The sequence below is a fragment of the Sporothrix brasiliensis genome (genome assembly GCF_000820605.1).
Source record: "Sporothrix brasiliensis 5110 chromosome Unknown Cont18, whole genome shotgun sequence".
Classification (NCBI taxonomy): Eukaryota; Fungi; Ascomycota; class Sordariomycetes; order Ophiostomatales; family Ophiostomataceae; genus Sporothrix; species Sporothrix brasiliensis.
This window is the reverse complement of record NW_024467137.1, coordinates 495425-521738: the sequence shown is the minus strand read 5'-3', so window position 1 is coordinate 521738 and position 26314 is coordinate 495425. Positions and strand designations below refer to the sequence as shown.

Sequence of the window (26314 nt, the reverse complement as noted above, 5' to 3'; positions counted from 1 at the left end):
TGGATTTCTCCTTTGGGTTTTTCATCTTGTTTTAATGTACCTATTCTCTTTGCACATTGATTTTATAAATCTACAGTTTCCTTTTACACAAATCGCTTCATGAACTGAATTCCTATCCGCGAAGCGATGGCATGTGGACGTCTGTCTACCGCATCGTTGTTCCGAACTGTTATTTGTCTTTCCACAAGACAAGGCGCCTGAAGGGTACATTTTGGCTGGTCTTTGAAAGAAAACAAACAATGAAACAACGTGTTTAAAACAGTTTCACGGGAGAATCAGCACCTTTTCTAGACATTGCAAGGGTTTGACAAGCAATAATGTGAAGCGTGATTGGCTGCGTCATCCAGACCCTACTGAGAACATCAAAAACACTACTCAGGTTTTTCCCGAGCCGAAGTCGAGTTGGCGACGTTTCGATGTCAGTGTAGCCATTACAGTCGAACGCAATCACAACTTACACCATGGGGAGTTGACTAATGTCATGAAATCCGATTCTTTCGTAATGTTTACCGGCGACCTTGGAGTTTATGAGAGGGATCCTAAATCAAGTATCGGTGCAATTTACGGACTTACTTTGTACAAAATGAGTCTGCCAAAATCCACCAAAGCGTCTCTCTGGGACGCCCCGTCTAATAATATGCTGCCTCACCCTGTTCATACGCCGTATACGCATTTTGCTGGAGGGCCACGCGCCACATTTTGTGTATCGCATTTCCTTTATGTGTGTTTTGTGTCGCTCCGTTGTCTGGGATGTGTGCCGCTGTCGGCCAATCATTAGCCGCTGGGGTTGTTGTTGTTCATTGTCGAGGATGGGGGCGGCGAGATCCCACAACACGACGGGGACGACTCCAGCCACATACCTAAAAATACACCAAGAAATATTGGACCCTGAAAGAAACGTGAGTGGGAGCACAAGACAAGGGCATGGGCGTTCAAGGGCAAGAAGTATGAAAGTCGGTTTGAAGGGTATGAAGGGTTCTTCTGGGTCTGTCGCGACGGGCCGCCCTGCGTTCCTATTAATGTACAATAGTGTTTGGTTGGGAATCGTGTGCACTTTAGCTGCCTGGGTTGGGCTGTTTTCGTCATGCATAAAAATGCAATTTTACGCCTAAGCCGCACGGCGGATAACAGCATCATGAAAGTAAAATGAGTGGATGAAACTCGATTCGCGTTTGAGCGGTGAGGCCTGCCTGGTAGTGGCCATTTTGTCCACCCGAATACTCTCACGAAAACATTGTAATGCTATGTTGCTTTTTAGTTTTAATGTAGTTTTATTTGGTTTTTGTAGCCATACTCGAAGGCCTGTCCTTCGCTAGACACTACAACAAGAGATTTGTTTGATTTTTGTTTTGTCCCGGACATAGGAATAAAATTTGAATGATAATAAAAGTTGTGAATACCGAAGTGAAAAATGTAGCCTTGTCCCGCCTTGCCCGTCCCTAGACAAATGAGTGCGTTGTCCTACTGTACAGCCCAGTGCCTGTTGTGTTGAAGAAAGACGAAAAAAGAAATGGCAAAAAGAGGCAGGGTATATCCAAAAACCAGCCGTAAAGAAGCGAAATATATGTAGAAGTGAAATGACTATGAGTTAAAAAAAGATATTATCGAATGTTGGTACAGTGTATGTGTTGTCGGCCGTTGAGGTTGCGCTCGGGTTTTGCGAGGTTGGTCGTTTTAATGTTTGTCAATGTTCGTCTTGCTTAACCGAAGAACCAGTAGAAAGCAGTGTAGGGGACACTGCCACCAGCAGCGTTGAGAATGTCGCAGGTATGCGAGGCACCACCGACAGTGATGACGCGGTATACCTGCTTGATGCTGTTGGAGGCAGCGTTGGAACTGGCAGACAGCTGGAGCCAGTCGACGGCGCCCGTGGACAGGATGCCGGTGCCTGCAGTCGAGGGCGCCTTGACGTTGCCAGTCTTGGTCATGCTGCCGTAGAGGTTGGCGGCGACCAGGTTGAAGATGGGTACACCGTTGGAGTCAAAGTAGTGATGACCCAGGAACGGAACAGATTTGGGCAGGACACCAGGCAGCGGGAGGGCAGCGGCGGCCAAGAAGGGATCAGCGATGACGGCGCCGTAGTCAGCCTCGCCGAGAACGTTGGGGGTTGAAGGGGTGCCCGGGCTGGAGGCCGCGGCGTTCTGCAGGTTCAGGGGAAGATCCTGGCCCCAGAGGACGGTGTTGGAGATGGCGTTGAAGGCATCAGGGTGAAGACCAGTCACTGCGGTGCCGGGGTACAGGTTGGTGACATCGTAGAGGGTAGCCAGGGCACCGGTGGCGACGGTTGCCGCACTGTTGGAAGCGCAGGTGTAATTCTGGATGCCGTGGCCAACGGCGATTTTCAAAAGGGCCAAGCCAGGGCTAACAGGAGGGAGTTCGGTACCTGGGAGTGTTAGCTTGATTGTATCGAGCTGGGCTTTGGGGACAATTTCATTCATTTTCAAAAAAGGTTCAAAAAAGTGAAATAACATACCAGTACCGGTCAAGGGGAGAGCGTAGGTAGGCGCCTTGCACGGTGGTGGTGGTGCGGCCGAGACGACAGCAAGCAAGCTGGCGAGGAGAGTCAACGATCGTGCAGCCATTGTGAATGATTGTGTTGGCGATGGAGAATACAAAAAGAGCCAAAAGGGCGGGAGAGAACAACAATATATAAAAGTATCGAAAAGAAGAGGCTGACTCGTTCCTCGGAGAAAGCCTCGCAGATGCAAAACGAGCGGTGCTTCAACAGCGCCAGGGAAAATGAATGCAATATAAAAGTTAAGCGCCGGCCGGGTCGGAGACCGTGTTTTGGTGTAAGAAACGGGAGGACAGCTGGGGAAAGTGGGCTATTGGCAACGAAGACTTCCAGAGCGTTTTTCTTGGGCAACCCCACAAAAAGATGCAAGAATAGGCAGTGTTGGAGGATGGCCAGGCCGGCAGGATCCAGAGAAGTGGGAAAATAATGTATTTTTGGATTGGTGAAAAAGAAACGAGAAGAAAAGTGGAAGAGTATCTGGAATTTGCGTTAATACCTGTCAGACAAAAACAAAACCGAGGAAGATGTCATGGAGAGGCTGGCCCTGTCGATTTATATTGTTTTTAGACTGACGGACTGAGGAGGAAATGAAAAAAGGATTGCGAGCAAGGAGGTTGAAAGAGGAAAAGAAGGAGAGTTCGAATCCAGGAGTCAGGAGTTGGAAAGAAGTGTTTGAAAGGTGTCAGCAACAGGGCGAAGAGGAGACATGGCAACGAGAAAGGAAGCAAGTAGACGAAACCGAAGAACGAAAGTCAAGCCGTAGAAAAGGACGACCAACAGGAAAGGTAACGAGAGAAGTCGGGGCCTGACGGCAGCCAACATGTCGCCCAAAGCGGCGATCAGAGCAACGGACAAACAGAACAAAAAGGAACTCACGAGCTGTGGCCCGGGCACTCGGACAGGGTCGAAGAGAAGCGTAAGGCGGTTGGGTGGAGCTCGAATCATTTTGCGGTGGCATGGAAGGATACAAGGTCGTGGGCTGGCCAGGGCTCAGAGGTTGCACTGACCCATCCTTGCGCCGTGCCATTTGCCAGTTGCTATTTTCGCGAGGCTATCTTCCTCTTTTTGTGTCCATGCTCGGTGCTAGTTTGGGCCTTATTCCCTCTGCGTCTGTTTGTTGCATGGGAACGCTGTGTGCTGACGGTCTGTGTCGTGCTCTCCACGATTTTACAGACGTTTTACAGACTTGTTAGTATTCTGTACGTCGTATGGAGAACGAGGACGCACGAGAGCGAGGCCCCGGATAATACAACCCCGCGGTCCAACTTGCCGTCTACCGAAGCAGAGCGAACGTCGAAGCGGCAGGTCGCCAGGATGAGAAAAAACTTGCAACGGCCAAGCAAGACGTCTCCATTGATGGTGGGTTGACTCCGTTAGCAAGCGAGATGTTCACCCGGATAGCTTTGGGACCCTTCTGGCATTTTCGTTCTCACGTTGTCCTTGGCGAGTCTCTCAGCTTGTGCTCGGTAACTCGTCCAAGAGGCGGCTTGCAGATCGTTTGCTTCTAGGAGTGGGGGAACGCCATCCGTCGTAAGCATTTGAGTCGAATATCGTGCATTAGAGGGTCGCAGAGACGCGTTAGCAAAGCACGAGACATGCCTCTGAAAACAACACTAATAAAAATCGAGGCAAACGCAAAAATAAAAACAACGAAAAACAACGCCAAGGGGGTCCAGAAAGGAGATGGAGGGCACGGGTGCGGCAAGATTACCGTTTTGCCTTGAAGACGGGACAAAAACGATGGCTGCGTCTAAAACGACAGGGGGTGTGTTTAGCTGCAGAAAGGGCTGCAAGGGGGAGGGAGCGGGATGGCCAAGGCGAGCCAGGGTTCTTTGCCACAGATGGCGAGGTGTTAGTACAAAGTACAAAGTACGAAGAACGTCGTACTGTCGTTCCTCTCGTTGTTTGCAACCTCACAGAAACGTGGTATGCAGAACGGGGTACGTCGCACTTGTGCATGGACTAAGGACCGTGGACGAAGGACGGTGTGGTGTGCCACCGTATCGAGCATGTCAGAGCGGACGATCAGCTTGTGCAACTGCGTTTTGCAGTGTCTTGTTTTTCGGATTGCCAAAGATGTTCCCAACAGCGGATGTCCCGTGCGTAGACCATATTGTTTTTTTTGTTTTTTTTTTGTGCTAGCGGACCGTATTTCCCTTCAGGAAGCACGCAGGTGTCTATGCAGATGCTCAATGATGGTGACGGGTAAAAAAGTGCACAGGAGGCGTTTATGGCCCACTGTTGACTCGGGCAGGACAAGTGACTCCACGAGACGAATGCGGTGTGTGTTGTGCACCTGGTGCAGTCCTTGCATGTACTCGCATGCAAGGCGGCCCATGAGCCATTCTCAACCAACGAGCACCAAATGGACAGGACTTGTTGCACCGAACACCAACAGATCGAACTTTGTCGGATGCCTGAACAAGCGCGATATGGTCTTTTGAAACTGTGCCGTGCTGTTGGTCCCCAGTTCTTCGTTCTTCCGGACGGTGGGCAGCTTGTTAAGTTGTTGAGCAGTGATAACGCTCCATCCAGGACTGATCCAGACGGCGCAAAAGACTCAAATGTATCTGGTCGTCTCCAGTGGTCTGCATTCCCGTTTGTGAATGTCAATGCCGTAGCTGAGTATGCCAACGTTCCGCCACATTTGCCGGATTGGCCACTCTGTTGCCGACTCTCGCTTGGGCTGGGAGATTGTATTGACTTCTACCGTACGTCGTCGATGGATGATGCACGCATTGAGGGCGGCCAAAACGGAGGTCGACACGGGAGATACGCCGCAAAGAGCACAGAAAAGCAAAAGAAACACAGAGACACCACCGAAAGTGGGTGCGCCATCTCATTACGGAAACCTTGGGTGGCTGCTGAACGGTAGCAGCGTTCCGTGCGCATGGGCGTATGTCTCTGGGGATGGGCCATGGCGCTGAATTGGGGGCCGGTAGGAAACGGAGGTCAGAAGAGACAAGCTGGCAGACAGTAGGAGGACCGATGAATTGGAAAAAGAAAAGTAAATACGAAGCATCTTACAAAAGGGGCTCGCCAATAAGAAATGAATGAGGTAAGAACGATTTGCGTCGAATGCCCCTTCTGTCTTTGTGACGCTGTTCGCTCTTTCCATTTTAGTCAATAGTGTCTCAGCCAATACGGTGTTGCGTCTTTTACATTTGGGAGACAGAAAAAGAAATACATGTTATGCCCCCGAACGAACCAGAATCCCTAGCAATAATACGGGCTGTTATTGAATTATTTTTCTTTTTTTGAACTGCGGTCTGGTGCAATCTCTGATGCGCCACCGGCCGGTGGACACCCAGGCAACGTTCCGCGGCCGCGCGTGGAGGGCAAGAGCGACTCTCTCAGGTCATGAGGATGGTCCTTCCTTTGTTAGCTTTGAACTGCATCGGGTTCTTTCCTTCTTTCTCTTCCTTCCCAAAAATAAAACAAGCAGGCGCTTTGGTGTGGGTCACATTGCGCGAGAGAGAAGGTGCAAAGGGGACTCTACAGGGATGCTCATGCAGCTCAAAATGAGATGTCACAATATTGATTTCTGGCGAGAACCAGATGTCTTCCTTTGGGGTTGCAGTCACTACGAGAGTCAATATCATCGACGTTGCGCGTTTTCTTTGAGAGGTGCGACGTACGATGTACTGTATCGAGCGATACTCGGTACTTGTACGGAGTACGTCGTGCAGGTGATGCCGCTTTGGATTAGCAATACAACAGACCCTTCAGACGATGCTCATTGTCTAGCAGATAGCATCCTTCGTTTCGTTTCCGACCGTTTTCGTGAATCACTCGGGCGGACGAGGCCCCGGCTGAACAATGCACGGCCAAAGACGGCCAAAGAAAGCAACAACAAAAGACGGAGAACACAGGTCATGTCTCCAGGCACTCAATAGAGTATACTTGCATTGGGCAGCAATGAAGTATCTCGGAGCTCGGACAGGGGCCGCCTTCACTACACGGTCCACGCCGTTGTTTGATGTTTGATCTTCGAAACAAACTCCTCGTCTTTCCACAACGTTTTTTCTCAAAAACGGTCCCCCTGAAGGGAACAACAGCGCAGGGTACTTTAGGCCGAAAGCTATTTGTTGTCTCCTCTTTGCTGTTTTCTCGTCTTGAAGACAAATGTATAGCGTACTCCGCAAGGCTTTGCGCACATTTCCGGAAGCGTCGCCTGTCATGCGAGGATCGTCGCAGGTGCATTGTCGATTTTCTTATGACAGAATGACATCTTATTCCAAATGCGCAGCTCACGGAACACTCCGAGAGTCCGTGGCCGAGCTGACGAGAAGATGCTCGCTGTGTCGATCCTGAACTGAACAGGAAGGGAGCAGCAGAGACTGATGTTGCTTCTTCCCGACAATTTCGATCCATGGGATTGGGAGGCGAGAAGGGTTGTGTGAGGAACAGCGCCTGAGAGCGCTTCACAGACGCACAGGAGCCCTGCGGCCTCGGCCTGCCAGCCAATCCAGCGCATCATTGCCTGAAGCAGAAAGCCCAAACAAGCGACATCCAACAGGCTGCGGCTGTAATACGGCCAGACGGCGTAAAGGGGGCTCGGGGGGCCACACATTTTCCTAGATAACCCCATACTTCAGAAATCCGATGAGCCGGTGCTGTTGATCCCACAGATCCTCTCTACGATCGCATTGCGTCTACGACGTAGTACGTCGTGCCTGCGCCTACATTCTGCATCCTCATTGCTTGGACATGATGTCTCGCCACATTTCTCACCCTTCATCCTTCGTCCTCGGTTCAACTGTCGTCTCTTCCATTGTCCCCGTGGGCAAAGGTCTCGGGCTTGGTTTGGCGACCTCGCTAGGGCTTACCCGTCCGCTACGAATTACATCTTCAAATATTGTTAGCTCGTCGTTGCATTTTGGGATTTAGGAGCGCTGGGAGGAAGGGGGCTGGGGGGCTTCTGCTCTGTACAACAGGCTAAAGACAGCAAGACCCTGACAATGGTAGACAAGAATCCTCCTGAAGGAGCCTGTTGACTTTACGACAAACGCGATCCAACACTGGACACGAGGATGGCGGTGCCCTGGGCCGAAATTGAGCGTCGCTGGCCTGCACGTTTGCTGCCGACATCTTAGCCGTGACGCCGAGCGCATCACGACCGTTTGATCCTGCAGTGGACGTTGAGGTGTCAGGTCAGATTCTCCCTCACGTCTTGACTATTATCCGAGAGCTACATCGGACAAAAGAAAGGGGGTCGAGATGTTGCTTTTCCTCCGCATGCCCCGACATGATTTGGCACTGACGCACCGTCGGTTCCCCTGATGCATACAACGTCTTCCTTCGACTGTAACGGCTACGCAAAGATCACCAACGAATGCATCGCCAGATCAGGCAAAGCGTCGTGTTTGAAGGGGGATCGATTAAGTCAACAACACCACTACTTTTCATTTGCAGGTATGGGTATATCTCTTGTCACCCTCTGTCTGTCTCTCTCTTCTTGTCCACTCTCATCGTGCACGGCCCGGTTGAAAGCGCCTTTTTTTTCCCACACGAAAAACTGAAACACCAACACACCCAAAATGGTAACCAAGAAGTTGGGACGACATTTCCCCTTTCTCCCCAACATTAAGCGCGAATAAGGGGGCAGGCATTTAGTCCTGGTTCGTATTCCGTGCAACAAACGGAACTATGTCGATCCTAAAACAAAACGCATTGATGCTTTTTGTTTCTTTGTTTCATCCAATGTCCATCGCGTGTTCGACAGTACGACATACAACATACATGCTCCCTCGAACGATGTTCTTGTGAATCGTCACAGCCCACTCCGCGCCCGCTTGAGCTGCGGCGGCGAAACGGGGCAGAGGTCGAGGTTGGCGGCGTCCCAGGCTCGCAATCGTTTCCGGCTGGGCGTGTCGCCAGGGAGACTTTTCGTCCTGTGCGTGTTCTTCTCCAAACTGTCCTGACTGTCCAAACTGTCCAAACTGCTTTGGCTCTCGTGGCTGCCAGACGCCTGACTGCCGTCGGTCGTCGACGGCGCGGTCAGACTGGAGACAAAGTCGATGGGCGAGCACGAGGCGGGCGGCAGTGGGGAGTTGGAAACGCGCGGCGGAGTTTTGGGTGTCATGGGCGACGTTCTTATGACGGGAAGCGACGTTGCCCTCCGCTTGGGTGTCCTTGGCGGCGAGGGATCGTCAGGCAAGATCTCTCTTTTGCCAACAGCTGTTTCTTTTTCGACAGTACTTTCTTTGACCGTACTTTCCTCAACCGAAGCTACGGGCCTTTCCGCCTCCTCTGCCACCTCCGTTTCCTGGCTGTCGCCCGTCAGGTCAATGACGGGCACGGCAAGGTTCGGTTTCATCAGCTTCGCCTTCGCCAGCTTCGCCTTCTCGTACTTGTCGTATCTTTCGTCGTATGTCTTCACCGTGACAATGGACAACTGGCTTTGTTTGCAGAGGTCCTTGTCCGCCTCCTCTGCCTCTGCTTCTTCCACAATGTCAATCAGAGGCATCCCAAGACCAGCCGACAGCGGCGGCTGGCTCGTGACTGACTGGGTCCGTTGTGTCGATCCTGATGACGACTGGCTGCGGGTCGTCGATTGCGAAGGCGACTGCGACTGCGACTGCGACTGGCTCGTTTCGGCATCCATGGCGATGCCGCCCTTGTCGGCACGCTTCAGCTGCGCGACCCAATGGGCGTGCTGGGAGGCATCGTACGCGTCCGGACCAGGCCCGCCGCTGCCGCCGCCACTATCCGGCCCATCAAAAAAGTCGTCGTCGTACACAGCCGTGCGCGCCTCGGCCTCGACGGCCATGGTTTGTAGGTCGTCAAACGGTAGCGTGTCGGCCCACGTGCGGTCAAAGTGGAACTTGACGACGCTGGGAAACCGCGGGCTCCAGAAGCGGCCGTAGCCTGGGCGGTGAAAGGAAAAGCAGCGAATGTCGACGACGGGCGGGTCGGCAAAGAGGTCGGTGGGGCCACCTTTGCTGTCGTCCAGACCGGGCTCGAGAGGAGCGAGGTCAAAAGGACATGTGTCCTGGTGGCCACCATCGGCGCCGGGCGTAGACTTGACATGTCTTGTGTTTCGTGTCTTTCGTCCGTCGGTTCTGCGTGGCACGGGAACGACGTGCGGCCGGCAGTGACGTAAAAAGGTAGTCATCTGGGCCGGCGTGAGAGTCACAACGTTGGTGACGACAAAGCGCGGTCGGGTCTGGCCGGCCTTGGGCGTCTCCTGGCACCCAATGAAAAAGTGCGTCCACTTGAGCCCTGGCAGGTCGGAAGGGTACTCACGCGCTTTGCAGGCATCGTAGCGGGCACCGACAATAGCAAAGTCGCCGACCTCGCCGAAGCCGCCAATGTAGCCCCTTTTGAGTTTGATGACGTAGGAGGCAAGGTGCGGCCACTCGAGAGTGGTGGACGAGGTAGTTCCTGAGCCCGGGCCCTTGAGGTCAAAGTACGGATCTTTCAACGGCTTCAGGACAAGCCCTTCGAGATGGGCTGTGATGCATCGTGCAAAGGCGCGGCGCAGCTGGGCCGGTGCCGTGCGGGCGCGAAAGTCAAGGATCTCGCGCTTGACAAGCTCGGCATAGCCCGGGCGGCATGTGACCAGCTCCTCCAAACGGCGAAAGCGGTCCTCTCGGCTGGTGCTCAGCAACGACTCGTCGTCAACAAGCATGACGTCGTAGTAGACAATCATCAGGTGCTCGTGGTCCTGGGTGTCGGCGCGCGGGTCGCAGTAGAGGCGCGATCCGCTGCGGTTGACGTGCTTGCGGATGGCATCAAAGTCCATGATTTTGGCGGCCTACACCATGTTAGCAACGCAAATTCCAACCAGCATTGACGGGCGTCCGCAGGCGACTCGCCTTCTCGTCGTAGGCTAGCATTTCGCCCTCGAGGATGCACCCTTTGGTGATCGGACAGTCAGGCTGCCCGAGGCGCAGCGACTCGCGGATGGCACTGTGCAGGTTCACGCGGTCCCATGTGCTGTCCTTGCCACTTTTCGAAAAGAGTTGAAGACAGTCTTTGTGGTCCGGTCCGTTGACGAGGTTGACATGCACCTGCACGTACTCGCCGTCCATCTTGTGCTCACAGCTCATCCGCTGCGGACCGCCCATGGCGATGCAGTGCTGGACGCTGCGGCCTTTGGCCCATTGCTGGCGGCCGACCTTGACGCCGAGGCGGGGGCGGACAATGTCATTGTCACCAGATAAAGACAGGACCGCCGCCTCAAGATCCGCATAGACTTGCAGAGCCTGCGGCAGGGACTGGTGGAAGGCACGCGCCACGACCGCCCCGTCGAACACAGCCGGCCTCAGGTCTTTGAGAATCAGGCGTGTCAGCCACTTGGCGCCGCATGGGTCGAGGCGCTGGTACAGACGGGCGAGGGCATCTTGCGTCGGCGGAGGCGCAATAAAGTCGTTCTTCGACGGGCTCGCCCTATGTCGCCCCCGAACAGCCGGTGCACTGAACCGACAGCGTGCAGCGACGCCGTGCAGAGTGGCGTCGATCTCCTCGACGGTGACGGGTACATTGGGCGTGGGATTGGGCTGGCGGTTAGCGGACGATCGAGCAACAGACCGGATGAAGGACGGGTGAGTTTGGACGTACTGTCCGCTGGAGGATGGCCTCGACGCAGTCGGCAAGGTCCACGGGTCCCGTGGTGGCATGGTCGCAGGGGCGCATCCAGCGAGAGAGTTCAGGGACGCGAGAGTGGCCGAGACCAAGAGCGCGGATGAGGATGCGCTGGAGGCCGCGGGCCTGCAGGGCATAGACGCGGTCGGTGCGGCGATCGGGCAGGAGGGTGGAGAGGAGGGCGGCGGCACCTGATGAGCCGGCCGCGGAGGACGTTGGTCGTTCGACGATCAACGCATCGACCTCCTTCCTGTGCTCTGCAAACCAAGATTGGACGACCAGGTTGACTGACCGAGGTCGACTTCGATCAGCCGCTGGGAGCTCAGCGACCTGCTGGAAGAGGTCACAGACATGGCTGAAGAGGAAGGGCATGGTGGGAGGGTCGAGATAGACAAAGGAAAGGGAGGCCGAGATGCCGATGCGTCTTCTCGCATGTCGATGTGAGGACGGACGTAGAAAGGTAGACGGGTGTCAAAAGTACGCAAGGTCAGATGGAAAAGTGATGCAAAAGAGAATCTGATGATGTTTCCAAGACAACCAAAGTTGGAAGGGAGGCTCGATTTATGTACGCCGTAAAGATGGCAGACAAAGACGCAATGGGTTCCCTTTGATCCTTTTACCCCGTGCACGTGCGACGTGGCCAAGTCGTTGTTGTCTCGTCTCCCTTTGATGCAGCACTGCCTCGCAGGCAACAATGTGACTGTTGAGTGGGACAAAAACCAGATGCCACTCCCCCTTTTGCCGGAAACGGCCATTTTCGGCCATTTTGTGAAGCCCCACGATTGGGCCCTGTGTAGCCTTTATGTCGTTGGTAGCTTGGGAAAGTGCCACTTTAGGGCACGCGCTGGACGCGCTATGGGAGACACCAAAACTGCAGGATCGACTGATGTGGATCGCGCATGTGGCACGGGTTCACGTGAGGTCGTCGCAGCGGATTCTATTAGGCAGAATCGGCGATTTGGCGATGCAACCATCTCAAATAGGCAATCGCATCGACGGGACACGGATAAAGTTGGAGACGCCGTACATCGTATATTGTGGCGGAAAGACTATTATTGCAAAATATAATTGAGTTTCATAATGGACAGCGACAGGCTCGATGAGCTGGGAATCAAATGAATATGCCAAAAGCAAACAGGATGCAGAAAACGCTGCACAAATGAAATGGAGACAAAAATCCAAGCAAAGTAATAAAGACATGATAAAAACAAAATAACAACATAGATCAGATCAAAAGACAGCTGCCTCATATGTCTCCTGTCAGAAGTCACCGCCAGTGTCGCCGAAATCACCTCCAAAGTCAGCGCCCGTGTCGGCGCCTGCGTCACCCGTGTCGGCGCCCCAGTCGTCCCCTGAGTAGTTGACCGAGTCGCCCCAGCCGCCGACACCGCTTGTGTTGTTGACGTCAATGTTGATCTGTGTGTTCGAGTTTATATCAAACACAGGTACGGCAGGCGTGGTTGTTGGCAGCAAAAACGTCGGCTGGTTCTGCGTTTGCTGCTGCAGAATGTTCATGAAATTGTTGTTCGTCTGGGCTTGCGATTGCTGCAATATATTCATAAATTGGTTGGACTGCTGCTGCTGCTGCTGCAGGATCGCCTCGTACGGGTTGTTTGCTTGCTGGTTATACTGATGAGTTTGCAGGAGCGAGTTGATGACCGTATTGGCCAGTGCTTCGCCAGGGGTCGGTGCACCGGTACCACGGCCTGCGCTCACACCCACAGCGCCACCGCCACGACCTGCCGAGACACCGGGACCATAGCCACGACCGGCGCCAGGTGCTGTACCGTAGCCACGGCCAGCACTGGGCGCACCGCGGCCAGCACCTGGGGCACCACGGCCAGCACCTGAGGCACCACGGCCAGCACCTGGGGGGCCACCACGGCCAGCCGCTCGGTCGCCCTGAGATTGAAATTGGGCAGCTGGGGCTGTAGTACCAGGAATGTATGGTTGAGGTCCAACAGAAGTAGCCGCTGGAACGGTACCAGGAGGGGCACCAGGAACAACAACACGAGTAGCCCCCGGAGCAGCCCCAGGGACAGCTCCAGGGACCACTCCAGGAACTGAACTTGTCCCGGAAGCAGGAGAGGCTGCAGGAGAGGTGCCAGGTGAGGCGCTAGAAACTACACCTGGTTGGACGCCGGATGCAATACCAGGAGCAGCGCCAGGAACAGCGCCGGGAGTAGCACCGGGAGCCGCACCAGGTGCCGCAACTGGCACAGCGCGCATACCGGGCGGAGCACCACCGGGGGCAAACCCAGGAGGCGTCTGCGCAGGCATACCGGGTGCCGCAGCGTGCGGAACTTGTCCCGGAGGCGCTGAGAAACTCGTAGGCATAGGCGGCCGACCGGCCTGGCCTGGTAAAGGCTGCCCTGGCACCTGTTGGCCGGGAGCTGCCTGACCGGGCGCGGCTTGACTGGGGGCGGGTTGGACAGACGCCACGGGCTGGCCGGGAATGTATGGCTGTTGCGGTGTCACTGGTGCGGCCTGAGAGGGCGTACCACCCGGCGGGACACCGTGCTGCATCTGGCCGGGCGCCGTGTGTGTTGTGTGCAGTGGCGGGGGGGCGCCTGTGGCGGCCATCTGCCGCGCCGCGTAGATTTGCGCTTCGGCTTGCTGCTTGGCCTGCTGGATCTGGATCTGCGCCTGGCGCTGGGCTTCGGCTGCGTCGGCCTGCGCTTTTTGCACGGCCTGTTGCATGGCGTCCTGCTGGGACGACTGACGCTTGTACTGCTGGTGCGTCGAGTAGGCAGTGGTGCCGATGCGGGCGCCGGCGGCGCCCGACATGCCGATGCTCTCACCAACCAGCGCGCCGCCAATGGCAAACGCAGTGCGCTTGACGGCCGGGTTCTTCATCAATTTGGAGAAAAGGCCGCTGCCGCTGCCACCGCTGTTAGCGTTGTTGGTGGTGGGTGACGGTGAGGCAACAGCACCCGGTCGGTTTGGAGCCGTGCCCACTGTCATTTGGCCACGCTGAGGCGCTGTACCAGTAGGCGCGGTTGGGGGTGCAGCAAATGGGCGGTACGCCGGGCCCGGCGCCGGCGCCGTGTGTACTTGTCCCGGGGCCTGACCAGGAGCCGTAGCAAACTGCTGCTGTGCCTGCGGCTGGTACGGAACAAGCACACCATTGGGACCCATAACAAACAGCTGCTGAGCGGGTTGTTGAGGTTGGGCAGGCTGAGGCTGGCCGGGTACTTGTTGTCCCGGCAGAGGCATGGTCTGGGCATGTTGTGGGTGCGTAAACCCGGGCGACAGGGTATGCTGCGGCTGCTGTACTTGCTGAGGCAGCTGAGAGTGCACTTGAGGAACAGCCGCCGGTGCCGTCTGGCTGTGGTGCAGAGGGGGAGGCTGCGGGTTCTGGGTGCCAGCTGCAAGCGGTATACCCGCTGTACTTAGTGTCACTTGGGCGCCTGGAGCCGCAGCCGGAACCGGTGCCTGGGCAGGATGTGGTATCTGGCCTTGCTGTCCCGTTTGTTGTGGTGTCGCGAAACGGTTTGGCAGCGGAGGTGGTATGCCGCCCATGGCCAGAGGTGGGCCAGGAAAGAAAGGCTGCTGTGTCTGCTGGCTTGGCAGCTGGCCAGGAAGGGACATGCGGTGCGCCGGATGGGCCTGCTGGCCGGGGTTCGTACCCGGTACTGGCTGGAATTGTTGGAGTGCGCCAGGGAAAGCCTGGGAAGCAACCCCTGACTGCCCGGGCTGCGACTGTGGCAGCGACTGTGGCTGCTGCACGGCTTGGAGAGGCTGGACTGGCGGGTGGAATGCTTGAGGGTTGTAGCCAGCCAGGGCAGGCTGGGCCACACCAGCCATTGGTGACGGTATTTGACCTGGAGCAGCATACATGGACATGCGCTGGGGCACTGGCTGCGTTTGCTGGGCGGATGGAGATGGTGTCGTAACCGAGCCAGCCACCGAGTTGCGGTGCATCGAATTGACGGACAGGGCCGGCGACTGGTGCGTTTGTTGGGGGCTGCTCTGGCTCGGGACGCTATGGACACTGTGAATGCTTTGGGCGGGCGTGTGCACGCGCTGCTGATCAGCCGTGAAGGAGGCAGGCTGCGCTGGGGCCGACGCAGGAGATTGTTGCAAGGCAATGGACTGGATGGGCTGGATGGGTTGCTGGCCGAGCTGGTCGACGGCAACTCCCCATTGTTGGTTTGAGACGGACGAGACGGACATGCGGTGAGGGAGAATTGTTGGACCTGGGCCGGGACCAGGGCCCGAGGAGGTACCGGGGACGGCCGAGGCAGTAAGTTGTGGCGATTGAGCGCTCGCAGACCGAGGCGATGCGTCCCCCGAGCCTCCACCAACAGCTTTGCGTTGCACAGTTGGCTTGCGCTGGATGCGGTTCTGAAGGGGCGGTTGGGTAGCAGTTACGATTGGCGGCGGCGTAGCGGAAGGTGTAGCTGCAAAGGTCGAAGTCGGAGACGATAGCTGGACCTGGGGTGGCGCGGCGGCAGGCGGCTGTGCCTGTGGTTGGGGCGTTTGATGCTCCTCGGCGGCCAGTATGAGGCCCGACGATGCTTCGGCGATCGACGCAAGCCCGCTCGGGGGCGCCTTTACGCTCGGAACACGGGTGGGGCCGGCAACGGGAGGTGGTGTGTTGACCGGCGACATCAGTTTCGGTGCGGTGCTGGCAAAGTTGGCAGACATCACGACGGGTGTGGGAGGCGGCGGCTGTGAGACAACGTGGGCCACTGTATCTGTACCCGTTGGGGGCGCCGGTGCGGAGATTTCTTTGCTTGAAGGGGCACTTTCGGATCCGACGACCACACCAAGTGGAGGCGGTAAAGCTGGCCCAGCTCCGGACGTTCCAGTTGCCGGCGCAGGCGGCAGCATCGAAGATGAGGTTTCGGAGGTTGAGAGGATGCTGAAAGCAGATGTAGAAGCTTGAGGAGGTGGTGATCTTGGCTGTAACGGAGCTGGAATGGCTTCGTTTGCTGCCGTAAGACCAAAGGAAGCGGAGTTGTTAGGCGCGAGGGCCTGTGCAATCTGGTTGATCACGGCTGGGGTAGATTTGGGCGTGTTGGGAACAGCTGGCATAGATAGAGGAGAAGCAAGCGACGCCGGGCTACCTTGGCGAGACAGGCGGAGCGGTGCTGGCATCAACTCAGGCTGTGAGTCTTGGACGTCTTTCGTTCCAGCCTGGGGTGTTGCCAATTCAGCTCCTTCGGTACCTTCTTGGGTAGCTTGGGCTGGTGCTGTGCCTACAATGTCCTTCTTTTCACTTGTCTGGCTAGCTGATGCTTGAGCAGGCAGCACAGAGACGCTGGCCACGGGCGTTGGAGTCGGCTGAGGAGGTGGTGTGGTTCCTTGAGGCACAGCAGCTCGTAGCACCAAAGGAACGTCGGAGAGAATGGCACCCGCAGGTTTCGGAGTAACAAGAGCCTGGGGGATGTACGGACGGTTTGACGCAGGTTGAAGAATAGAGGGCACACGGTTGGGGGCGTCTTTGGCTTCTCGTTCTGCTGTGGGGGGAAACTTTGGAGGCTCTGCCGCAGATGCAGGAAAAGTAGGGGCAGCAACGGGAGCAGGAGTGGAAGAGGTTTGTGGTTGAGGCTGAGGTGGAGACTGAGGCTCTTCAACTGGTCTTGGCACAGGCTGGCTCTGAAACGGCTGCGATGGCTGGAGTGAAAGGGGTATGCTAGTGAGTGTTGTGTCAAGGGTGGCACGGCGATGTTCCTCGTGAGGCTTGTCTTGATGGGGGCCGTCACGTTGACTGTTTCTCGCCTCCGCAGCGGCGGCAGTAGCAATAGCAAGGTCGGCAACTACAAGAGGTTGGCGACCTGTATCGTCACTGGCAGGCGGCTTCTCGGCAGAAGCGGTTGTTGCCTCGTTGGGCTCCGCAGCTGTGGCCGCAACTGGCGGTGGCGCGATGGGTGCAGCTGTCGTGACAATGGGCTCGTGTGGTAGCTCTGCAGGACCAGGCGGGATGGGCCCACTGTCAAGTTCGACGGGCGGTGGGTTGGATTCTTCTTCAGCGAGAGGTGTTTGTTCCGTGGCCAGCTCCGAGATGTTGCCGACGGGATCGGAGGCGTAGTGCCGACCGCCAAGCGCCAGAGCGTCCGGGAGCTCGTGGATAATGACCGGCTCGGTGTTGGGTGGCAGGGTTGTGGTGGCAGCAGCAGCAGCAGCAGCTGTTGTGTCTGCACTTTCTGTGGCAATACTGTTGACTAGGTTCGGGGTGGTGAGTGTGCTGGCAGGTGTGCTGTCGACCTCGGCGATGCCTCGTTGTGTGGGGTCGTCAACAGCTTTGAGGTCCGGGTCTTCTTCGTCTTCGTAGAGGGGAGACACGTCGGTATAAGAAGCTGGGCCTAGAAAGCCACCAAACATATCAAACGACGATGAGTTGAGAAAGTCGCTGCGGCCAAGTGTTGCGGAGGTGGGCTCTTTGCTGGCAGCACCAGTTCGGGATGCAGTGCTGGCCGTCCGTCTTGGGGGTAAGCCTGACATGCGCCGCTGGCGGTCGCTCTCGAGGCTTTCTTCGGGCGTGGGGATATAGCTCTGCGCGACGGGGCCGAAGTTATCAAAGTACTCGGGAAACTCGTCGCCTGGCTTGGGGAACATGAACTGCACGGCGCCCGTTGGCTTGTAGCGGAAGAACCACCTCGAGCCATCGTAGTCCGACTCCCAACCCTCGGGGAGGGAGGTCATGATGGGGACGGGGTCGAGGGCACACGAGGGATGGGGGACGGAATCAGAGGTGACGGGAGAGCGCAAAAATGCGCAAACCCTGTAGGCGGAAGGACCGCGCACAGGAGGGAAGGGACGAAGAAAACCTGGTCCTCGAGGTTTGTACTGGTTAGACAGCCCGAGCTAGTGAGGGGGTAGGATCAGAGCTGAAAAGGACAACAGGCGCACAAGCTGTGGGAAACAGGAAAATGCAGACAAGGGGGTGGAGAGGCAAGACGCAGGCGACACGGGGGAGAAGGAGGTGTGATGAAAGAGGAGAGTGCAAGAATGCGATCTCGGAAGGCTGAAGGCTGGAGCTTGCTCTGTCGGGTAGGCAGGCAAAGCACTGCCCCCTAATTTGCTCCCCTTGGCCGCCCAGAAAGATTTCCTGTTCAGATGCCAAGCCACCACTTGCAGAGCCGCGCTCACACAAGCGCATGCGAGTATTGACCTCCAAGATCTAGCCTCGGGCAGCAAGCGTAAAGCAATATTGGAGGGATGAGCAACAGCGGGTGTGAGTGTGGTCGTGGGTGAGGTGGTAGCTGTCGCGGTCGCAGTCGTATCGACCGGGTGTGAGAGGAAGTTGCTGTGAAAAGACAGATCTCCCTTGTTCGGGAGGGACCGTTCGATAGCTCCCGAAAGGCCACGAGACTTGAGAGGAAAGCAATGTGTAGGAAAATAGTTTGCGAAGAGTAGGCAGTCTAACTGCGCGAGCTTTGGCTCAGTTCCGCGTTCAGCTCTGGGCATGTAATACACGACAAATCGAACACGCCTCGTGCCAATAAGGCAAGGTGGCTTGGTGGAGGAAGCTTGAATGTCTGCGAGCGACCACTCAACAGCTGCAGAACGAGCACCCGCGGGAAACACTTCAGTCGGGCCAGTAAAGAACGCCTCGAAACGACGATGGCTGCCGGAACCTTCCGCGCGGTCATAGTGGCAGAGGAATCGACACCCGTGGCAGGTCCAAAGTCTAACGACGAGTGGCATTCACATTCGACGAAGCCCCTGGAGCCAGATCGATGGACGAGAGGCCAGGCCCTGTTCTCGTAGATCCGGAAAGGCTTAGCCTATCACGTTAGCCCGCATTTCGCGTTCAGTTCTCTCCTCTCGCGCGCCAATCTGCTCACCAAACAAACGCTATTTTGCGGCTGAGCCGTTTTCGTTCATGTTTTGATTGTTTCTTGCTGTTTTGTGCACCCTTGGTCGTTGGTGGTCTGGCCTGGCTCAGGCCAGCACGGTCTCGTGGCGTCCATCACCAACTCTAGCAAATGAGAGCTGCAGTTGATGTGGTTGGCGCATGCAGAATATCAATATTCCATCAGCGGCCGTGGGGCCTTTTTCTGGGGACCTAGAAATATTGGGGACTCATTTAAGCTCCACGTCACGACGTGCGCTAGGCTGCGTTCCGCACCACGCGGTGGCCTGGCCCGCCCGATGTTGACTACGCTGTAGTTTGACAGGCAGCGGATCGTTGGTGGGAGGCGGCGGTTACAGGTCGTGTTGGCCCTGCTGCTCTTTTTCCACTTCGCTTTAGCCCGCCTTGGCCAACGAGAGCAGATGAGAAAAACGCCTCGCGAGACAAGAGTCGCCATGTCGATGATAACGGTGTTTCGGCGGTGTTTCTTCGTTGTCGCCAGCTTTATCCTGGGCTCTCTTCAGTGACGTAATGGGTTCGTGTATCTTAGTTATGGGAGTTGTGGGCGATATCGTGACAGTTGGATTTGCACAGGGCGGAATCAATTCCTTTCCGAGTATTCGTCTGCAACGGTAACAGAAAATGTGGTAGGACGCCTATGTTTCACTGGGCATTCCCGGCGTACTGGAAATATATGACAAGGGGAAGGTAATCCCAACGTATCGGTTCCCATGTGTTGTTCCCGTGCCGCTGCATCCTTATCCGAGGCCAAGAGAGGAGCATAAATAGAACATTAATGTTGGGTTTGTTGGTCGGCTAAACTGAACCACCAGAAGTGCCCGTCGTGATGGGTCAGCCGACCAAACGACTGTCGGTTAATACTTGTTCGTTGGGACTGTATTCCGCTTTCGCAGCGGCGCAGGAATGGTATGTGTTTCAATAGGCGAGGTTGACGAGGTGCAGAATAAAGATGCAAAGACTCTGCAAAGGAAGACAATATCCAATTGTTGGAAAAGGGGCTGATTGGCAAGAAGACATCGAAAACTTGGACCACAGACGGAAAGAACGATGCGTCCGACAGATCACTACGGCATGTGACATTCGCCAGCTTTGAGGCAGTCACGACCACAACAGCACTTTACGGTGCATTGAAGGAGCGACCAGCACACCCTATTAACATGGTCAAACTCAATCCAATACAATCATATTCATGTCCGTTACCAGTTTAGGTATACGTGGTGTTTGAATATCAGAAAATAAAATGAAAAACCGCACAACATCGCCCAATCCATTCCGTCTCCTTTTTGCATGATTACATTTACATGCTTTTGCATCCACCACCGCGGCTTTATGCCACCGTCACTTGCCAGTCGGCGCCGACGGACGCGCCCACATGGCGGATCACGGCAAACGCCGAGCGGCCACCGCTGGCAGGCGTGTAGTCGATTGGCGCGGTCCAGGCCTTGCCGCCGGACGTCACGGTGACCTCGGTCTGGCCGGCCCAGTCGCTGGGCGCGCCCACGACGACAATCTTGTCGACGTGGACGTCGGCCATGGCAGCGAGCCAGGCGCCTGGCTTGACCTTGGCGGCGTCGCGCCCGGGCTCGGCACTGGACGACGAAATGGTGTTGCCGTCGAGGACAAAGGCCTGGTGGATGTACTGGCCCTTCTCGTAGTCGAACGAGTCGCCGTCGTCGACGTACAGCGAGCCCTCGGCGTGGCCGCCGTTGCGCGGCAGCGTGACGACCAGGGTGTAGTCGTCAAACTTCATGAGCTGGCTGGAGCGGCGGGGCTGGTCGCGCCGCGGGAAGATGTGGCCGCCGCGCATGAGCAGCGGGATGGTGTCGAGCGGCGCGGGCATGTTGGTGCGCTTGCCGGCCTGCGTGGGCACGACGGAGTAGTCAAAGTAGTCGTAGTACACCTCGTGGTCGGGGATGAACACCGCAGCTGTGTCTCTGCCTTCCGCCAGGACGGGCTTGACGAGGAGACCCGTGTTGCCGACAAAGAACTGGTCGTCGATGTCGAAGCCGGCCTCGACGTTGGGGTGCGTGTAGAAAAGAGGCTTGATGATGGGCTCGCCGGTGACATGCGAGCGGTGGAAGGCCGTGTAGTAGACGGGCAGCAGGCTGTAGCGGAGGCGCAGCGCCGACGTGATTATCGTCGTGTACGGCTCGCCCGCCAGGTACGGCTCGCGGCGGCGCGAGTCAATGTGCGCGTGGCCACGGAAGAACGGATAGAAGGCGCCGGCTTGGAACCAGCGCGTCTGGAGCTCCTTGTCGGGGTTACCGAAGAAGCCGCCGACGTCGGCACCGGCAAAGGGAAAGCCAGCAATGCCCTGGCTCAGCAGCATGGGAATCGAGGCAGCCAGGTGGCCCCAGTCTGCCTGGTTGTCGCCGGTCCACATGGCACCCAGACGTTGCGAGCCGGCAAAGAAGGACCTAGTAAGAACAAAAGGCCGGCGCAACTCGCCCGGCTTGCGCGACAGCAGAGCCAGATGGGTGGCGTTGTGGAAGGTCATGCCGTTGAGGTTGTGGACGTCGCGGTGCTCCCAGCCTCCGTGGTGCATGTTGTCCTTGGGCATGGTGGTCTCGGGTCCGTTGAAGACGGACGGCTCGTTCATGTCGTTCCAGATGAAGGTGTTCTCGGCCGTGCCCTTGAAGGCATCGTACTTGAAGAGCTTCTTCCACCACTCCACCGCCTTAGGGTTGAAGGCGTCGATCCAGTGCGACGAGCCGGGCCAGCACCAGCCGTCAAAAATGCCGCCGTCCTTGTTCTTGACCGCAAGATCCTTGGACTTGAGCTCCGACACTATCGGGTAGCCGTCAGTATTCTTAATATGCGGGTCGATGATGACAACGAGCTTGCGGCCGTGCTCGTCCAGACGGGCGCCCATGCCCGACGGGTCGCTGAACTTATCGCCGTCCCACGTGAAATACTTTTTCCCGTCGGTGTACTCGATGTCCAGCCAAATCACGTCGTAGGGAATGCCGAACTTGTCCATCTTGCGGTCGACGTCTTTCACGTCGTCGTCCGAGACGTAGTTCCAGCGGCACTGGTGGTAGCCAATGGCGGACTCCTGGGGCAGCGCCGTGTAGCCCGTGAGCTCGCCGTACTTTTGCAGGATGTCCTGCGTGGTCGGGCCCAGGAACACAAACACGTCCAGCAGACCGCTCTCGGAGATCCAGTGCGTCTTGGTGTCGGTGGAGGCGCCCGCGCCCAGTGCGAGAGGGTTGCCCTTGACCTTCTCCTTGGTGATGTCGACCCACGTCTCGGCCGCGTTCAGCCAGAAGACACCGACAGTCGAGTCCTGGCGGTGGGCCTGCATGAAGGGGATGGAGCCGTACAGCGTCATGGGGCTGTCGAGGATGTACTCGAAGACGTCAGCGTTGTACATGCGGTACGGCTCAACGTAGTTGCCGTCGCCGCCGCGCGTCTCCTTGAGCGAAAGGGGGCCCGTGTGCGAGGGGATGCCAAAGACGTGGTTGTAGCCCACGAAAGAAATGTCGAGAGCGACACTCTCGGGCCCACGTGGCTTGGAGTCCGTGTTGCCGCCAAAGGTCTCGTCCCACCAAGTGTCCTCCTCGGGCGGAGCCGCGACAGCCTCCTCACCCTCCTTGGGTGCGGGCGGCTCGGTCTTGGGGCGCCAGTGCTCCATGTTGAGCAAGCCCCGGTCGTTGAACTTGATCTCCGTGGCACCATCGCGCTTGAACTCGACGCTGAAGGGGCTGTACTGGATGTGGGCCTCGAACTGGCCGTCGGGGCCGTACTGGACGACAGTGCTGCCGGTGCTGTCCTCGTCAATGGCCTTGGCCGACTTGTCAAGCTCGAGGCCGCCAACAATGACGAGCTCCTCGGCCTCGTTGTAGCGTTCTTTCCGGACGGTGCTGCCGTGGCGCAGCTCAATGTCCTTGTTCTGTCGACGCTCCTCGTCGACAGTCACGCGGGCGACGCCAGCCTGGGTGAAAGAGACGGTGATGGGCAGACGGACGGTCTCGCCCTTGTCGTTAATCGTCTTGAGGATGACCGCCTGGAACTGACCGTCCTTGACGGAGGCCGACTCGGGCAGAATGTTGTAGGGAGAGGTCCACGACGACCCGGTGGCCGCGGCGGTGTCGGCGTAGGCGCGGTTGCGCTTGCAGAAGCCAGACTGGTCGCACTTCTTGAAGTCGTGTTCCTTGACGGCCACTGTTGGTATTAGCAGATGCGTATAGAAGTGCCACCGAAGACCCATCAAACATACAGACTGGCGATGTCAGCGACGTGAGGGCCGACAGAAGACACAGGCTCGAGGCCCATGTCAATGCGGAAGAGCGCATGTCGAGAAGACGACACGCTGGCAGGTACGAGTTGTCTGCAGACGCAAAGGGATGTTGGATTGGGGGGGGGAAAGGAAATAGTTGTTGTTAATCGTCAATGAGACTCGAGATCGTGTCCCCGTTCCGTCCAAAATTCGAGATGGACAAGCAAGTGCGCCTACGACAACAGATGGCCGTGTTGACAAAGAGGGACCTGGTCCTGTTTGTGTGCTGCTGGAAGCTCAAGCTGGCCGTTTCCAAAAGCCTAAAAAGGAATGGGGGCAACGACGGCGGCATGCGAGCTGGTGACGCTAGTCCACAATTGGACAAAATATGTTGCGGATAGTTGCATGCTGCTGCTTTTGATGTATGTATCGGGGCCATCTGCTCTTATCGCCAATCGCCAGATGGCCTCTTCAATGAACACCAAAAGTCAACAAGCGACCAGGACGACATTTGAATTTGCTGTTGCTTCCTTCTTTCCCTTATCTTCAGCAACGTTCGGTTCTCTTCCTTTTACGATACCCAATTGCTTTTGTCCTTGTCTAAGCTCGCCCAGCGCCTTTTGTCTTTTGCCTCCGTACGATTCAACTTCAGTCTTTCAGGGGTAATTTTCATTTATTTATGCTCTTTTTCTACATCTTACAGCTCTCTCGCCGTTGCTCTCTCCTCTCCAATCGGAAGAGCGGTTTTGGTCCCGTTGCTACACATCTGCCAGAGCCCTAGACCGTTGCTGCAGCTCCTTTCCATTTTGCCACCAAAAACGACCCCCGAAAACCCAATGGCGCCTGGCCCCGCTACGACAGCGGCCGGCGAAAGCCAGCAGCGCGAACGTGAAAGACTGCCCCACCATCAGACACCGCAAATTTTAACCCCACCACTGTCGTTTTCGCTGCTGGCCGTCGTCCTCCTCCTGCTCGCCCTCGTATACCAGCACCACAACCACCACCACCAGCTGGCCCTTATTTTTACGTCGCCGGCCGAGCAAAGTTCTGCATCTTCTCTCTTGCATCTCGAACCATCCTCCAAACCTCTATCAGAAACTCCACCCCGTGTCCAACCACCCCAATCCAACACAATGGCTACTGAGCAGACGTAAGTTGTCCTGTTTGGATTTTCCACTCCTTTCTCTCTGGCTTCTTTCCAAGCTTGCTATCTGAGTTCCCATCGACTCTTTAGAAGTTTGTCCAAGGAACAGCCGCCTCTCTTGACTCAATTGGGCTCCAAGAGGGAGCACACAACACCGGCGCTCAGCTGCTAACAGTCACAGCTTCATTGCTATCAAGCCCGATGGCGTCCAGGTTCGTCTGACCTTCTTCTCGACAACATAGCTGCCCGCCGCTGGTATCGCCCTTCGTCCATATACCTAACATCGTTCTTCTCCTCAGCGTGGCCTGGTCGGCCCCATCATCAGCCGCTTCGAGCAGCGTGGGTATGTTTCGGTCCTCTCCCAGCCTCCAATGCCCCTCGTCCCGTCCAGACACTTGCTGACTGAATCCCATGCAGCTACAAGCTGGCCGCTATCAAGCTGGTCTCGCCCACCAAGGAGCACCTTGAGGCTCACTGTACGTCATTTCCGAGCTCAACTCTGACCTGCTGAACATATTCTGGTCTCGGAAACCTCTTTGGCCATTGTCACTAACCACACCCTCTTCCAGACGCTGACCTGAAGGACAAGCCCTTCTTCCCCAGCCTGATTACCTGTACGTCCAATTTTGCGCTCAGCGACGTGCTTTGTTGTCGTCTTCACACTAACTGTTCTAGACATGCTGAGCGGCCCCATCGTCGCCATGGTCTGGGAGGGCCTTGACGCCGTCAAGACCGGCCGTGTCCTGCTCGGTGCCACCAACCCCCTGAACTCGCAGCCCGGCACCATCCGCGGTGACTATGCCATTGTCACCGGCCGCAACGTCTGCCACGGCTCCGACAGCGTCGAGAACGCCAAGAAGGAGATTGCCCTGTGGTTCAAGGAGGGCGATGTCATCTCCTACAAGTCGTCCCAGCACGACTGGATCTACGAGTAAACCCTACCGCGTCATCGTCCCTGATCGCCACAGGAGGGTTCTCGTTCGTGACCCGCGACCTGTTTATGGCACGCGGAGAACCCAAACGCGAAGTAACACAAACCCCAAAAATCACAAAAATGGACATAGATAGCTGTTGGGTGGACAGCAAATAAAAAAAGAGAGCCTTGACGTGTAAAGGCAGAAAAACTGTTCCAATTGCTTGCTTGTGACGCCGATGCGGCTCGAATTGCTCGTATTGCTCGCTATATAAAAATTATATGCTCGAAGATCGTACAGTTTTGTAGCCAGAAACCCCGAAAACGCCTACACTTACGCCTTTCGCCGCAGACCACGCAACCGCACCAAGACGCCTGCAAACCACGGCGTCGCCCAGAGGCTGAGCACAATGCGCAGCGGCAGCAGCACCTTGGTGATGCTGTACGCCAGGCCCACTTCCACCACAATCCGATACTTGCTCTCGGCGCTCGCCCATTTCCTCATCACGGCGTCAGTCGTTGTCGCTTCGTCTGTGCTGTCTGCATCCTCGTCGTACCTGCTGAACCCAAACCAGCCCTTTCTCCGAAAGTACTTTTCAAACCGCCGCACGCCCTCCACCACCAGTCCGCCAAAGTAGTGCGTCATGTAGTCTAGCGGCACCAGCTTGCTCACAATGCCACCGCCGCTGCCACTGCCGCCGCTGCCCGCGCCGGCCCAGTGGAACAGCCCAAAGAGCCCGACCAGCGGCACAATGGCCGTCATCTCGTGCAAGATCAGGAACGCAACGACGTGCGACACGGGTGCATCCTTGAGCCGCCGCGAGTACTTTTGTAGCGATTTGGGAAGCCGCGACAAAACACGGTCCAGACGGGAGGCCTGCGCGGCTTCTTTTGTGCATGGAGACGGCGGAGCGGTAGACTTGGGCGGTGGCTCGGTGCTGTATTGGCGAGATGTGCGTGGAGGTCGGAGCCGGACGCTGCGACGGGCGACTGTGTTTGCCGGCCGCCAAAGCCCGGTGAAGCGCACTCCCGACGGTCTTGCGGACCACGCCGACGCCGAAAAGAGGCGACCGACGCCCGGAAATCGTGGTAATGACATATCTGAGGGT

At 56.6% G+C, this 26314-nt stretch overlaps 6 protein-coding genes across 6 annotated transcripts; all 6 read right to left on the bottom strand.

The window, feature by feature from the left end:
- Positions 1 to 1700: 1700 nt before the first annotated feature.
- On the bottom strand, positions 1701 to 2582 carry SPBR_01953 (malate dehydrogenase; the record flags this gene model as incomplete). Its single annotated transcript, XM_040760262.1, has 2 exons — positions 1701 to 2383; positions 2474 to 2582. 2 exons carry the CDS (start codon positions 2580 to 2582, stop codon positions 1701 to 1703), a joined length of 792 nt encoding a protein of 263 aa, XP_040619118.1.
- Positions 2583 to 8288: 5706 nt separating this feature from the next.
- On the bottom strand, positions 8289 to 10262 carry SPBR_01480 (uncharacterized protein; the record flags this gene model as incomplete). Its single annotated transcript, XM_040759790.1, has 1 exon — positions 8289 to 10262. One exon carries the CDS (start codon positions 10260 to 10262, stop codon positions 8289 to 8291), a length of 1974 nt encoding a protein of 657 aa, XP_040619117.1.
- A 22-nt stretch (positions 10263 to 10284) lies between these two features.
- SPBR_01807 (ATP dependent DNA ligase domain containing protein) lies at positions 10285 to 11476 on the bottom strand (the record flags this gene model as incomplete). Its single annotated transcript, XM_040760117.1, has 2 exons — positions 10285 to 11019; positions 11081 to 11476. 2 exons carry the CDS (start codon positions 11474 to 11476, stop codon positions 10285 to 10287), a joined length of 1131 nt encoding a protein of 376 aa, XP_040619116.1.
- An 888-nt stretch (positions 11477 to 12364) lies between these two features.
- Positions 12365 to 17755, bottom strand: SPBR_01190 (uncharacterized protein; the record flags this gene model as incomplete). The annotated part of the gene is made up of 4 exons (XM_040759501.1): positions 12365 to 12733; positions 12823 to 13167; positions 13244 to 16413; positions 16888 to 17755. The coding sequence occupies 4 exons, from the start codon at positions 17753 to 17755 to the stop codon at positions 12365 to 12367; spliced, it is 4752 nt and encodes a 1583-aa protein (XP_040619115.1).
- A 2501-nt stretch (positions 17756 to 20256) lies between these two features.
- Positions 20257 to 23224, bottom strand: SPBR_01291 (alpha 1,3-glucosidase; the record flags this gene model as incomplete). The annotated part of the gene is made up of 2 exons (XM_040759602.1): positions 20257 to 23093; positions 23149 to 23224. The coding sequence occupies 2 exons, from the start codon at positions 23222 to 23224 to the stop codon at positions 20257 to 20259; spliced, it is 2913 nt and encodes a 970-aa protein (XP_040619114.1).
- Positions 23225 to 24963: 1739 nt separating this feature from the next.
- Positions 24964 to 26304, bottom strand: SPBR_01733 (uncharacterized protein; the record flags this gene model as incomplete). The annotated part of the gene is made up of 3 exons (XM_040760043.1): positions 24964 to 25161; positions 25235 to 25286; positions 25544 to 26304. 3 exons carry the CDS (start codon positions 26302 to 26304, stop codon positions 24964 to 24966), a joined length of 1011 nt encoding a protein of 336 aa, XP_040619113.1.
- Between the last annotated feature and the right edge of the window lie 10 nt (positions 26305 to 26314).